At 42.4% G+C, this 15,648-nt stretch overlaps 1 protein-coding gene across 3 annotated transcripts in view; it reads right to left on the reverse strand.

The window, feature by feature from the left end:
• Positions 1-13,686, reverse strand: part of LOC115151841 (zinc finger CCHC domain-containing protein 14) — a 36,101-nt gene extending 22,415 nt beyond the window's left edge. For all 3 annotated transcript variants that reach the window (XM_029696127.1, XM_029696129.1, XM_029696126.1), the window contains exons 1-2: positions 12,054-13,686; positions 4,241-4,346 (exon numbers count right to left, since the gene is read on the reverse strand). In XM_029696127.1, the coding sequence (XP_029551987.1) occupies positions 4,241-4,346; positions 12,054-12,695 (748 nt within the window). In that variant the 5' untranslated portion in view covers positions 12,696-13,686. The remainder of the gene's footprint in view (positions 1-4,240; positions 4,347-12,053) is intronic.
• Positions 13,687-15,648: the final 1,962 nt, after the last annotated feature.

Below are 15,648 nucleotides of genomic sequence, written 5' to 3' on the forward strand. Positions count from 1 at the left end.
GTCCTTCTCCCTCAGTCCCCTGCTCTGCCACCCTGCCCCCTGTCAGGTTGTCCCTCTCCCTCAGTCCCCTGCTCTGCCACCCTGCCCCCTGTCAGGTTGTCTCTCTCCCTCAGTCCCCCGCTCTGCCACCCTGCCCCCTGTCAGGTTGTCCCTCTCCCTCAGTCCCCTGCTCTGCCACCCTGCCCCCTGTCCCTCTCCCTCAATCCCCTGCTCTGCCACCCTGCCCCCTGTCAGGTTGTCCCTCTCCCTCAGTCCCCTGCTCTGCCACCCTGCCCCCCGTCAGGTTGTCCCTCTCCCTCAGTCCCCTGCTCTGCCACCCTGCCCCCTGTCAGGTTGTCCCTCTCCCTCAGTCCCCTGCTCTGCCCCCCTGCCCCCTGTCAGGTTGTCCCTCTCCCTCAGTCCCCTGCTCTGCCACCCTGCCCCCTGTCAGGTTGTCCCTCTCCCTCAGTCCCCTGCTCTGCCACCCTGCCCCCTGTCAGGTTGTCCCTCTCCCTCAGTCCCCTGCTCTGCCACCCTGCCCCCCGTCAGGTTGTCCCTCTCCCTCAGTCCCCCGCTCTGCCACCCTGCCCCCTGTCAGGTTGTCCCTCTCCCTCAGTCCCCTGCTCTGCCACCCTGCCCCCTGTCAGGTTGTCCCTCTCCCTCAGTCCCCTGCTCTGCCACCCTGCCCCCTGTCCCTCTCCCTCAGTCCCCTGCTCTGCCACCCTGCCCCCTGTCCCTCTCCCTCAGTCCCCTGCTCTGCCACCCTGCCCCCCGTCAGGTTGTCCCTCTCCCTCAGTCCCCTGCTCTGCCACCCTGCCCCCTGTCAGGTTGTCCCTCTCCCTCAGTCCCCCGCTCTGCCACCCTGCCCCCTGTCAGGTTGTCCCTCTCCCTTAGTCCCCTGCTCTGCCACCCTGCCCCCTGTCAGGTTGTCCCTCTCCCTCAGTCCCCTGCTCTGCCACCCTGCCCCATCAGGTGGTCCCACTCCATCAGCCCCCTGCCACCCAGGTGACCTGTACCCTCTGCCATGCCACCCAGCCTCTCCCTCAGCACCCTGCCCGTTCTCAGTAGGTAGTAGGTGCTGGAGGCTCCATATGCCTGGTGCCAGGCTCATTAATCCAGGGCATACTACCATTCTAACAGATCTGGTTACATATTATACCCTTTGCAATACACTGGCAGACAGAGACACACAAAGTGACTAATCAACAGTGACAGTGTTTGTCTTTTTTACATTATCAGCACATTTCGTGTGGTGTGTGTAGTATGATAATGACACCAAAACCAAGATGGCATTACAAAGTAAGTCACTCACTATCTACATGTTTCAATAACAAGTGCACCCTCGCTGCTCTGTGTGTGTGGAGGTATGTTCGTCCTGCTTTGTGCTGTGTGATGACAGGCATGCAGCCCTAGCCATGAGGTAGTGTAGCTAGCTCAGCATTGGGTTACCAGAGAGGGGAGAGGCCGATCCTACTGAGTAACGGAGAGACCTGCTCCTTTCAAAGCAATATCAGCCCTCAGCTTAATCTGCTCCTCTAACTATCAACTCCTTAATCCTCTAACACCCTTAACTATCAACCCATTCTTAAACTACCCTCAGATAGAAGACATTCCTACACACTGACTCATTATACCATTATACAGTTTGTGTAACATGAGTTCAAAATATTACATGTGTAAGGTAGTGTCTAAATTATTAACGGGGCACCAGTCCTTTCTTGGACAAAATTGGTCACCTAAGTAGGCCTGACTTGTGAGTTATTTACAATAACTCTATAAGACTAACATTTGAATAATAGTAATAAATTAATAAATTGATGAATATGAAGATATGAATTCTTTGAGAATCAATTGGAGTTCTTTCCCAGAATAACTAGACAAATACAAGTTCTTTATACAATCAACAGTTAATAACGCTAATCAAAAACTTTACAAACATAATGAGAGGGATCATGAAAAGGTAGGAAATAAAACGAAAGACAAGAAAGAGACATCAAGATATCTGAATATTAAAGATGTGATACTCAGTCTGTGAACAAAGTCTGTTGTCCTTGGCTCTGGTTAGGCCGCATGGAAGTGAACAAAGGAAAGATGGCGGTGTGTCCTGAGTTGAGGGGTTCCTTGGTGGTGGTTTCTCGTTCCTTTCCTCTGAGTTTGGAAGGTCCCTCGTGGGCTGCTCCTCTGGGTTGTGTCCCTGTTGGCTCTGTCTGCTGGTTCTTCCTTTGAGTTGCAGAGGCTGTGCTCTAAATCATATTCTCCTTCTTTCCTTGAAGGTTAGCTTAAATGTACTGTTCAGGCTACACTAGCTCTTTAAAGACTGTCTCCTTCTGAGACTGTTTAGTGCATGGGCTCTTCCGTACCAATGTCTGTACTGGAGTAAAGGTACTATTCCCTAAAATTTACTTTCACTAAGCTAAATTCACCAGTTCTTGCCATTAAAGGCTAAGGTCCAGGCCCTGTGGTCAGCCTACTGAAGATGGAGGTTCATCTCCCTCCTCGAGAGAGGTCCAACTTGAGAGGTCCAGCAGGATAAGAGAGTGAGGTGGGAGACAGCAGAGTCCTTTTGTAGTCCTGTGACGTAACAATGTATCATACCTAGGTGTGAAGGGTCACTTTTATGACCATTTGTCTTAGAGAACGAGAGAGCTTGGAAAAACTTATAGACAGACAGTAAAAGGATGTTCAACATTGTTTTCTTATATGACATTAAAACAACACGTCGCTACAAATGTTACTGTACAATCCACTGACCAGTCAAGTGGTGCCTATAGTATAGAAAGAAGGACCTCAAGATGAGACACAGTGTATCAAAGAACGAGAATCTAAAACAGATTTAGATCTCTTCTACTGTAGTAACATCTACTGCCTACTATTGTCAGGATTTCAGAGAAAAATGACATTGCTGAGGTCATCATTGTCCACCAAGCCCCTCCCACCTCCAGGTAAAACTTTCCAAAACTGGGGGAGAAAATGTGGCTTGTGAATTACATAACATGTGACCACGCTTGGAGTGAACATCTGGGTTTCGGTCTAGTCAACAAGAATAAAGAGAGAAAAGACAAAAAAAACATGCAGACAACTAAGAAACATACAATATTTATAGCTGTAGTGTATGTGGCCCTAAAACAATCCCAAGATTCAGTATCATCCAAATCCAAACAAGCGTGGCCCTTTGTGAGTTTGTTTCTTTCTGTCTGTGCATGCGTACAAGTTGTCTATTCAGGTCTATTCAGAGCCTATGGCAGCAAATATTTACAAATATTGTACTAAGGAGAAGAAGAACAATCTATTACACTCTCATTGAATAGCAGTATTCCCCCTCATAACAAATACCTCAATACCTAAGTGACACTAGTAAAGTAAAAGTTTTAAACATCATTCCACATAGCAGTGGAACTGTTCAGTAGTATGTAGAGTGTGAAGGAGTGAATGGGAGAATGAGAAGTGTGAAACAGAGGATGATGGGAGATTCCTGCAGCAGCTGCTCCCTCCAGACTGGAGCAGCGTAGCAGTGTGTAAAACATAACACTGATGCCCTTCATGGCACACAGCCAGCACTCCCTCAGGTTGAGAACTAGATTAATGAGCAACCTTCTCTCTCTCCTTATGATTGGTGGAGGGCTATAGGGCAATCATGCCTCCACATTCCTCAAGGAGCCTGGTTGGTCGATATCGGTATTTCAGCATGTGGTTTCTTGTTCTGGGTGCATGTGTGAGTGTCTGACACAACTAAAAAGCATAATCTGTCTGACAACTACCGATGTAGGATCTTAATTTCAGCCAGTTTGCTACAAAAGGAAAATAATCCTGCAGCAAAAGGAAATGGAAATTATTATGTGGATTATAATTAATGGATTTTTTTGCAGGTGTTGATACATTTTTCATTAGGGCAAAGCAAGTCTGGCATTTTAAAGTGGAAACTACAAACTTTAGAATACTTTTAAAACCTTGAATACACTACAAGTTTGCATTTCCAGCTGTGCAGGAAAATTCTAAGCAACAAATGAGTGATCAAATTAAGATCCTACATCTGTAAACTGAACTGCTTCCTCCAAAGACACGTACTGTATGAGCGACAACGGAACACCTGTGATCTCAAGATTCCCATAGTACTACATATTCCCATGTGTGACGTTGTTGGAGTGAACCTTGACCCTTATTGTCTCTGGAATGTCCTGTCCTTGTGTCGTTCGTATATAGAGTAAATTAGTGTGAGAGAGTTCTGTGGATAAGCGTGACAGAGAAAAGTTATGTTTCTCACCTTTGCTGGGTTTCCCAACATGCACCTTGACTGGCAGCTCCTGGCATGAGAGAGATGGCATGTGAGGCATGGATTCTGGGACAACCCCGACCTCTTGGTGCAGTGTCTGTGAAACATGGGTCAAAGGTCATGTCAAGTAGGTTAATATCATGGTCAGAGGGTTAGGGATTACTAAACCTTCAGCACCTTGACTGTCATTCAGACTGCCCTACTCACTCACTGTCATATAATCATCTCCCTCATGTATTATGCCTTAAAGAGGTAAGAGACAGGATCACACTCACGGACTTTTGGAAATCCCTGAATTTATTTGAACATTACCTCTGATGACATTCTATGGGGTCATTTTCTTAGGACACTATATTTTTCAATACAAAATATAGAAAATCATTATCACCACATACAGTGCCTTCTGAAAGTATTCATACCCTTTGACTTTTTCCACATATTGTTGTGTTACAGCCTGAATTAAAAATTGATTAAAGTTAGATTTTTTTGTCACTCGTCTACACACAATACCCCGTACTGTCAAAGTGGAATTATGTTTTTTTTTACGTTTTCAAATTAATTAAAAAAAGAAAGGCTGAAATGTCTTGAGTCAATAAGTATTCAACGTTTGTTATGGCAAGTAAAAATGTGCTAAACAAGTCACATAATAAGTTGCATAGACTCACTCGGTGTGCAATAATAGTGTTTAACATAATTATTACACGACTACTTTATCTCTGCACCCCAGAAATACAATTATCTGTAATTCCAAGGAACAGTCCAAGGAACAGTCCAAGGAACAGTCCAAGGAACAGTCCAAGGAACAGTCCAAGGGACAGTCCAAGGAACAGTCCAAGGAACAGTCCAAGGATCAGTCCAAGGAACAGTCCAAGGAACAGTCCAAGGGACAGTCCAAGGAACAGTCCAAGGAACAGTCCAAGGAACAGTCCAAGGGACAGTCCAAGGATCAGTCCAAGGATCAGTCCAAGGAACAGTCCAAGGAACAGTCCAAGGATCAGTCCAAGGAACAGTCCAAGGGACAGTCCAAGGGACAGTCCAAGGATCAGTCCAAGGAACAGTCCAAGGAACAGTCCAAGGGACAGTCCAAGGGACAGACCAAGGATCAGTCCAAGGATCAGTCCAAGGAACAGTCCAAGGAACAGTCCAAGGACAGTCTGAAGATCTCAGAGATAGAATTGTTATGAGGAATACAGTGCCTTCAGAAAGTATTCACACCCCTTTACTTTTCCCATATCATTTTGTTGTGTTACAGCCTGAATTTAAAATGTATTAAATTGAGATTGTGTGTCACTGATCTACACACAATACCCCATAATATCAAAGTGGAATTTTGTTTGAAGAACATTTTAGAAATAAATAAAAAAAAATAAAAGAGAATGTCTTGAGTCAGTATGTATTCAACCCCTTTGCAATGGCAACCCTAAATAAATTCAGGAGTAAAAATGTGCTTAACAAATCACATAATACAGTGCAGTCAGAAAGTATTCAGACCCCTTGACTTTTTCCAAATGTTGTTACGTTACAGCCTTCGTTTTTCCCCCTCATCAATGTACACTTAATACCCCATAAAGACAAAGCAAAAACTGATTTTTAGAAATGTTTGCAAATGTATTAAAAATCCCATTTACATAAAGATTTAGACCCTTTACTCAGTACTTTCTTGAAGTACCTTTGGCAGCGATTACAGCCTCGAGTCTTCTTGGGTATGACGCTACATGCTTGGCACACCTGTATTTGGGGAGTTTCTCCTATTATTCTCCACAGATCCTCTCAAGCTCTGTCAGGTTGGATGGGGAGAGTCCCTGCACAGTTATTTTCTGGTCTCTCCGGAGATGTTCGATCGGGTTCAAGTCTGGGCTCTGGCTGGACCACTCAAGGAAAATCAGAGACTTGTCCCAAAGCCACTCCTGCATTGTCTTGACTGTGTGCTTAGGGTCGATGTCCTGTTGTAAGGTAAACCTTTGCCCCAGTCTGAGGTCCTGAGTGCTCTGGAGCAGGTTTCCATCAAGGATCTCTCTGTACTTTGCTCAGTTCATCTATCCCTTGATCCTGACTAGTCTTCCAGTCCCTGCAAAATGTGGAACAAGCGAATACATTCCGAATGCACTTTACAGGTAGGTACATCCTTGATGAGAACATGCTTCAGAGTGCAAACAACCTTAAACTGGGGGGGGGGAGATTTACCCAAGCATACAGCCAACGCAACACTGGAATGGCTTCAGAACAAGAACATGAAAGTCCTTGAGTGGCCCAATCAAAGCCCATACTTGAATCCTGTTGAAAATCAGTGGAAAGCCTTGAAGATTGCTGTTCACCGCCAATCTCCATCTAACTTAACAGAGCTTGAGAAAATCTGCAAGGAAAAATGTGAGAAAATCCCCAAATCCAGATGTGCAAAACTTATACACACACACCCAAGATGACTCAAAGCAGTAATCACTGCCAAAGGTGCTTCTACAAAGTACTGACTCAGGGGTGTGACTACTTAAAGTACCAGTAAAAAATTTGGACACACCTACTCAAGGGTTTTTCTTTACTTTTACTATTTTCTACATTGTAGAATAATAGTGAAGACATCAAAACTATGAAATAACACATATGGAATCATGTTGTAACCAAAAAAGTGTTATATATAATTATATAATCAACATATATTATTGTTTTATGATTTTTTTAAATAAATGTTAGAATTTTTCTTCCACTTTGACATGAGTATTTTGTGTAGATCGTTGACAAAAAAAATGACAATTAAATCAATTTTAATCCCACTTTGTAACACAAAATGTTTTGGTAAAGGTCAAGGGGTGTGAATACTTTCTGAAGGCACTGTATATAGACACTGGTATGGTGCTGGACCTACTGAATAATAAAGTGGTTAAATTCCCATTGCACTCAGGGATCGAATGCACAAACAATTTGAGACATATTGCACAACTTGGATTCGTAACATATCACACAAATTGCAAAAATTGTGTAATATCATACAAATTTCAAAATTCGAAACATATCACATGAAATAGATGACGTAGTACCAGGGCTCTAAATAAATTCATTGGTAGTTTGGCGCACCAGAAAATGTGAAACTTTTTTTTTTACTGCAAATGACTGTCCGTCCTATCATTCTTAATTGTCATCAGTTGTTACTTTGATGATGTAGAACGCATCACTAGAGAGTGGGCAAGACATTCGAATAAAAACATATTTTAAAAATTGTATTCAAAAGTGCAACTGCAAACATATTTACATAGATGATTCGTTTTGGACAAACAAATGTAATATACAAAACAGAACATTGATTGTATGCAAAAGTGCAACAACAAACATATTTTTACAGGTGATTAAAACATAACCTTTATTGTATTTAAAAGTCCAACCACAAACTGATAACTGTTATGATATACTGCATTCAGCTAACAGATAGAAAAATAAAAAATTATACAAAACTATGTTGCTAATAACAGTAATGTAACAAGGCAACATGCTGACTATGAACTGATACTTGGATAACGAAATACATGTTCCAGTCTCCAGTCACATAAACAAATCAATTTATTTCATCTAGAATCTACCTTATAAAACAACTTTATTTTAGGGTGAGAGTTTAGGGACGTCCCAAGGATGGTGCCAATAAACCTTGTTCCATATGTCGGGTTGATTTGAAATCCATTATTTTTCTGGGTGAGTAACATCAGTCTGAATTTGGTAAAAGCCATCTCCTCTTTGGCAATGTGGTAAGCGGTGATACATTTCATCTCTAGGTCAGTTAGTTCTGCCTGTTGACCGGCTTGGCTGTCAAATACGGCTGGTAGCTAGTAGACATAGTTATGTTGCTCCAGCCCTGCACCGATGTACTTGTCCCGGCACTTGATGTGCTTTTGGCTTAAGTTATATTTTAGCAAAAACTTGTGATTTAGGTTGTGGCAATTATGTCTTCCCTGCTGCTATTACTCCACATGTTCAACAGTACTCACAGAACATTGTGCTCACAGAACATTGTGCTCACAGAACATTGTGCTCACAGAACATTGTGCTCACAGAACATTGTGCTCACAGAACATTGTGCTCACAGAACATTGTGCTCACAGAACATTGTGAAACAACCCCTCTAGAAACATGTCGATATCTTTCTTTTTCTGAGGAGGTGGTTCAGTAGCAGCATCTGCGACATTGTCCTCATCATCATATTCTTCTGGTTGTGGATGATAATTTCATAATTTGTTAAATAAAGCTTAAAGTGTTCTTAACTGACTTGCCTAGTTAAATAAAGGTACAATTCCACGCATTGTTCTGGCTAGCTAGCTTGCTAGCTAATGCCATTATTTAGCTGACAGAAAAGGGCGGCACAGATCTGGGGGAAGAATTCTGCGAAAAGGGTTGTGCCTGGCGTTTGATTGGTTTAATTAGCTACATTTAAACATCTGTAGCAATATGATTGGTTATGATTTGTAAACAATGTCTCAGTCTGTCTTGTTTGAGCAGTGAAGAGAAGAGTGTTGCAATGAAATATTTTTAGGCATGGCTCTTTTATTGGATAGTTTTTTTGCTCACAAAATAAAAGTCCTGTTCGCACAGCAACATTTTGGTCACACTTTTGAGCCCTGTGTAGTACACAAGTGGATGACTTAGTACAAAAAATACTGGGGCCATTTTGGCTTCTAAGCACCACTTTCAAAACTAGTGGCTGAAATTATACAAAAGTTTGAGAGTGCATCTTTAAGTGAAGAAAAGCTGTCATTAGTAAAAGGTTACCACAAATATGGCAGCTGTTTCTCAGAATATTATAGCTCTTTTGCAGTATCTTATATTGTCTTTATTGATTTATACGTTATGACCATAGACAATGTATTGTGACACACTGAGCAGGTGTCTGTGCTGCTTGCTCTGTGATTAGGTATCTTGAAAGGCTGTCAAGACAGCTAGGGGAGAGTAATGGTCACTGCACTCTGAACTAGGGCCCTGTATTTTGGTTAATCGTGTCACATGACCTGGATATGACCCTTTATTAAAGGTTTTCCAACATACTGTCCTATTTTCTTTTTCTTTCAGATGGTCCAGCACCATCCTCAGATAATTGCTTTCATTGTTGGTTCAATTCTAATTTCTGTAAAATGATCAAATCTACATCATGTGACATGATAATCCAAAACACAGGGCTTTACCTATAACTAACTAGTTTCCTGGAAAGGAGAGACGTTTTAAAAGGTCTGTTGAAAGAGACTGTCGTCCTGCTTGTGTTTACTTTCATATGCCCAGTAATCTTATTGCTTCTGTAATTATTTGCAAGTACCGGCAAAATGTCTTAGCTAGAGTTGTGCAGTCCAAATATCTTAATTCCAACCAAATGTTTTTGATGTATTTTGTGTCTTTCCTCTTTGAAGCCCTGTAAGTGGTGAGGCTGATGTGTATAAGAGCAGAGGTAAAACAGCACACGTGCTCAACCAAGCAGCAACAGCAACACACAGACGAGCTCTGAAACCAATTAAGCGTTCTTTACAGTGTGCTACTGCCACATCCGCATCCATTCCTGCCAAACTGCTCTTTTTCTCAGGGGAAAGGGAAGGTCCTGCTGCTAGGAGAGATGCTAGCTGCCTGCGCTAGGTTTAGAACTGAAATGGACATGGCAGTAGCACAGGTCATGGCAGATAAATGAATGAAACACCACTACGGAGTGTGTGTGGTTTAGCTATGTTTCATGTCTGATCGGGTTAGGGTTAACGTAAAGGCTTCTCCAAACAGTCAGAGAGAGCAGCAGTTAGACTAGAACTTCCTGGTGATTCACTGGAGAGTTGAGTCTCTCTCACACAGGATTGATTTCAGCATTGAGAAATGTGCTGACCTGCACTTAACGGAGGCCAAGACCAACAAAACACTAAATACAACCAAGCGCTTTCCTTTGAGCAGCCAGGGTACTTTCCCCTCAAACACATGTTTGAACAGCCCTGTGTGTTTGCTGGGTGTCTCTGATACAACACATTGACAAACAGGCACTTGTAATGATCCTGCCTTTGTTTAAGAATAGAAAACAGTTAACCTGTGTCTGTGTGCCAATGTATTCAAATCTAATTGAAGCCGTAAGGTTAATTTTTCTTTTGAAGCATTACATTTGGCCTTTTATGTGTTCTTCACTCTCAAACAAACACACATACATATACACACACACAAACCACACACTGTAATATTGTAAATAGAAGGGTAATGACATTTCCAGATGTTTCTTGAGGTGTTTTTTTGTCAACAATAATATTCCTGATGCTCGACAAAAGCCCCTTAAAATGGCATAACATCATTTATAACTTTTTGCAATAAATGTCACAATCCTAAAAGCAAAGAAAGCTGTATATTTTGTTAACAAGGTTTCATAATCCCACATTGCTGTGTTAACATCTGGTTGTCCAGAGAGGTAAAAAGTCATGCTGAATCTACAGACAGAGTGTATGAGTGAATGTTCAGGACACCAACGGTTGAGGACAACAGACAGACATGCCCCTGGGGGACCAGAAAAAAAATACATGTTTGTTTAGTTCAATTCATTCCTTTTAGGTCACATTTGTTAGTAGTGGGCAATTCCACGATAACAGAATGACGCTCAGACTCAGATAGTTCACGTCGAAATTTATGTCAAACCAAAACCAATAATTGCAAAGTTAAACAAACCATACAACTATATGCACCAGGACCACTTCAAAAAATGTCCATGAAGATTTAACAAAAACACACTTGAAGAAAAGCGCAGATGCACATTTTGATAAAAGAATGTCGGTTTGTGCTGTTTGTGCAGTCATTGTGTTACCAAACTTTGCATCTGCACTGTTCTGCAGGTAGCCTTGTGGTTAAGAGTGTTGGGCCAGTAACTGAAAGGTAGATGGTTCGATTCACCGAGCTGACTAGGTGAAAGAATTGCTCATGTAAGTTGCTCTGGAAAAGAGTGTCTGCTAAATGACAAAAAAATAGTAAATGTGTTTTTCTAAAATTTACTGTGGAAATTATTAAGTTGTCCTTGTGCATTGAGTTGTATGGTTTGTTTAACTTTTCAATCAGTGGTTTTTGTTTGACATACATTTTAAAGTCAACTATCTGAGTCTCGGCATCATTTCTGTTATCGTGAAATTGCCCTAGTATGTCTCAACATGACCTAGAAATGGGGGAAGGGCTAGAATGTTATCATTCTCTTCCTACTTTTGGAAAAACCCACACAAGTAAAAGGTGTAGGCGTATTAGCGTAGTTACAGTGTAACAACAACCTATTGTCAATCGGTTATAAATAATGTAGGCCAACAGTGTATGTACAAAAAATGTCCCCTCGTATGATCATTTCATCCAAAAGAGGGTACAAGAGCTGCCTGTCCCGCAAGATGCATCACTCCCAGAACCTGAACAGTGTAGGGAGCTGTTGAATGATTCTGGTTAGCCTCCTAGCACTGACACTCACTAACTTTTTGGCTTGTTAGGTACACTCTTAGAAAAAAAAGGTTATTCGGCTGTCCCTATGGGGGAACGCTTTTTAGTTACAGGTAAAAACATTTTTGGTTCCAGGTAAAACCATTTTGGGATCCATGTTGGGTTCTACATGGAACCCAAAACGGTTCTACTTGGTACCAAAGGGGTTCTACCTGGAACCAACAAGGGTTATTCAGAGGGTTCTCATATGGGAACCCTTTTAAGTTCTAGATAGCACCTATTTTCTACAAGTGTAGGCTATCCTAGAACTTTGTTTTTTGGATGGTTGCTCAAACTTGTCAATGGCACAATACCATTCATATATTTGGCCATCAAGTGACAACAGGGAGGACAATATATTACCTACCTTATGAGAACATGGACACCCGACCTGACAGGAGTCGAGGGTGGGCGCAGTGATGTAGGTTGGGATGCTAGTGGCGGGAGACAGGGCGGCCAGGGCTCCAGTCCCGCCGCAGCCGCCAGTCCCGGGCTGCTGCTCTCCACAGGTGACCTGCAGGATCTCCTGGATCTGGGTCAGCTCCTGTCTTAGCACCTGCTTCTGGTGAAAGCTGAAAGCTGGGTGATTGGATGCCATGGTGAAGAGGAGAAGGAACTGCTCCTCCGTTTGTCCATCGTTGAGCTGCAGGCCGTAGTTGTTTATGATGCTATCGATGTGCGTGAGCGTTCGGAAGAGAACACTCGCCGCCTCTCGATTGTCGGAGCTGAGAAGTGCAAGGGAGATAAGCAGCTTGCTCCTCACGACCTCGTCCGTGATGTTGGTAAGGTTCGAGAGGTCAGCGGGGTTGTTGGCTTTGATCTCGGCATCCCTGAGGGAGTGATAGTCCTTGCGGGCCAAATCTTCCAAGCACGACCCGAGGAAGCGTAGTTCGATGGGAACACAGAGGTCCAAAAGCCCACAAATGAACTCAGCTCTCTGGGCCGAGTTCAATATCGAAAACCAGCGGTAGACCCCTTCCCTTTGAACGGAGCATCGATTTTCAACCATTTTAAAATCGACTCACACGTTTAAACATGGATTATTTTGTTGATTGCGATTAGGCCTAACAATAATAAAATGGCAAGACAAAAATTAGTCAAGACAAACCTCCATTTACTGTACAAGTAGCCTAACCTTTAAACAGAGAGCGTGCAGGAACTCGAGTGCCTGAACAGTTAGTAAACGTCCACCTGGGTCAATGACGCTGGTTATTTGGTTGACAATAATCGTATTCAATGTAGACTATCCAAGACCACGAGTTTTCGGGAAAATAAATGACAGCACGTCGCCTTTCTTTGTTTACAGGCCAGTTGCGACATTGTTGAAATATGTAACCAAAGCGATAATCACTTGAAAGTCTATAAACAAAAGCATGAGTCGGGTTACTGTACTGCGAGACTCGGCGTAGTACCCAGTCATCCAGGCTTTCTCGACCAGCCCTCCGAGGTCCCCACGTCAGTCGATTATGGAACAAGTACTACATGAAGTAGATTGAAATAAAAAACACCATATGAGTATTACACACATAGATCATTTACTTCCAGTGCCAAAGTCACTACTTTCCGTTTATTCCCTGTAAGAAAACCATTTTCGATGGGAATCCGCATAGTATTCGTTTAACTTCTGAGTGTCTGCCAATAAAGAAGACCATAAACTGCATGTAGCCTATAAACTATAGCCAGTAACCTAGGGGTTAAAGTTTAAACGCAAACGATTTAGTTAAATCCTATTGGTCGTAAACTTAACCAGGGACGCGAACAGATTTGTTCCAGACGAATAACAACAATTGGTGCTTTCAAAACAACTGGGAACTCGGAAAAAACGAGGTCAAATCATGACGTCAGAGATCTTCAGGTCGGAAAATCGGAGCTCTTGAAATATGCCCAAGTTTCCGACAGCGAATTCCGAGTTGGTTGACAGTTCAAAACTATTTTTCCCAGTCGGAGATTTCCCTGGTGTCTTGAACGCACTGAAGTCGGAGATTTTCGAGTTCTGAGTTCCCAGTGGTTTTGAACAAGACAAATGTTTAGAGCTATCCTTTTTATAAAGAGCCCGTAGCTGTTTTGAAATGCAATTCAAGTAATACCTCCCTCCCCCTGACATCCTGTCATATCCCTGAAATCGTGAAAAACAGCTGTGTGGTACCTTTGGTGCTTTCAAGACAAGTGTGAACTTAGGGGAAAACGAGGTCAAATCATGATGTCAGTGATCTTCAGGTCGTAAAGTCTGAGATCTAGCAAGATGCCAGAGTATCCGACTTGCAATTCCGAGTTGGATGACCGTTCAAAATATTTATCCCAGTCGAAGCCCGTTTGTTCCGATTTCCCAGTTGTCTTGAACGCTCTGAAGTCGGAAATTTGACATTTCCGAGTTCCCAGTTGTTTTGAACGTGACATTATTCCAAACTGCCAGCTAAACCCATCAGCTAAAAACATACACTTCGATTGGGTGTACTACAGTTTGTCAGTAACCCCCGCTGCCGGTGTGATTGGTCAGAAAAGTATCTGCACTAGCCTACACATCTTTTTCACATGCGCTCATAATATACACGTCTCCGATTTGGTAAACGAGTATGTACTTTGTAAAGCGCAAGTCAACCTCTAAAGTGTAGGAGTTGAAGAAGTTGATTGTTTTTAAGACAGCCACATATGTCATCCTTTGTCTTCAAATGTCTTTGCAAACTGATATTAGTGTACGAGGAGCAGCAGAAGAGTGAAGTTTGGGAATTTCAAGAATTGCCATTTTCATTGCGTCACTCTGTGTGCGTTTGGTCCATGAACATGGCCTTTATGTACAGTAGCTTGTTCGGACTATGGCCTAAAAAACCTACTAACCTACTGACGTCTTTAGAAATATATTATGCACACATATTTCGAATCTCTGCATTCATATATTGATAAATATGCACTTGTTTGATGTTTGAGTATTATCTAATGGCATTTCTTTCCTTGACCTCATACAACTGGTAAGCATAAACATTAACGGCTATTTGCATATGGTAATCTTGAATTTCACCTAATGAGAATTTCTAGTTTTCTGAGCTTGTTGTGGGGCCTTTTCCCCTCTAAAATATGGCTTTGCACTTTCCATAAAAGGCCAGTAGATGTCACCATTAGTTAATGCTTTTTTGCATTACAGTACCAAAAACCTGATGGGTCAGCACACACACACACACACACTCTCTAATAAAAATGTATTCTCAAATATAGCATTTTCAAAATGCTGAACACAGTGCACAAAGATATTCCAACTCCATTATATGCCAAATTCCAAATGTTATCATATGAAAGCACTGTATATTAAAGTTAATGGACTGGGAAGGGAAAGGGGATACCGAGTCAGATGCTCAACTGAATGCATTCAACCGAAATGTGTCTTCCGCATTTAACCCAACCCCTCTGGATCAGACTGAATATCACATTGAATAAAACTATGGATGAAGTTCAAAAGAAGGCCTACAAAAGTATGAGGTTTGCCTAACTGTGATGATATAACTGTGATGATATGTGGGAAGTGTAAATTGCGACTGTGTTAACATTACCAGAGGGCACATGTCAGTGCACTCGGTTCAGCAGATAGAGCAGCATAGCCCATCTCCCCTGATCGATCATGCTGATTCTGTTCTGCTGCCATCCCTGTTAGTATCCAAATCCCAACACACATTCACTTAGGTCAGAAACATTCACAGATCTAGATTTATTTGTTAGGGGGGTTAACAATTCACAGATCTAGATTTATTTGTTTGCCTCCTTGCCCGTCCAACATTTCCTCATCTCCCACCCCTTCTAATGCGACTAGCCATGATGCTCCTCCCTCTTTTTCCCCTGCCACACTACAAAGTTTCTCCCTGCAGGCGGTCACTGAGTCCGAGGTACTAAAAGAGCTCCTTAAACTTGACCCCAAAAAAACATCTGGTTCAGATGGTTTAGACCCTTTCTTCTTTAAGGTTGCTGCCCCTATA

The sequence above is a fragment of the Salmo trutta genome, chromosome 17 (assembly GCF_901001165.1).
Source record: "Salmo trutta chromosome 17, fSalTru1.1, whole genome shotgun sequence".
NCBI classification, from domain to species: Eukaryota; Metazoa; Chordata; class Actinopteri; order Salmoniformes; family Salmonidae; genus Salmo; species Salmo trutta.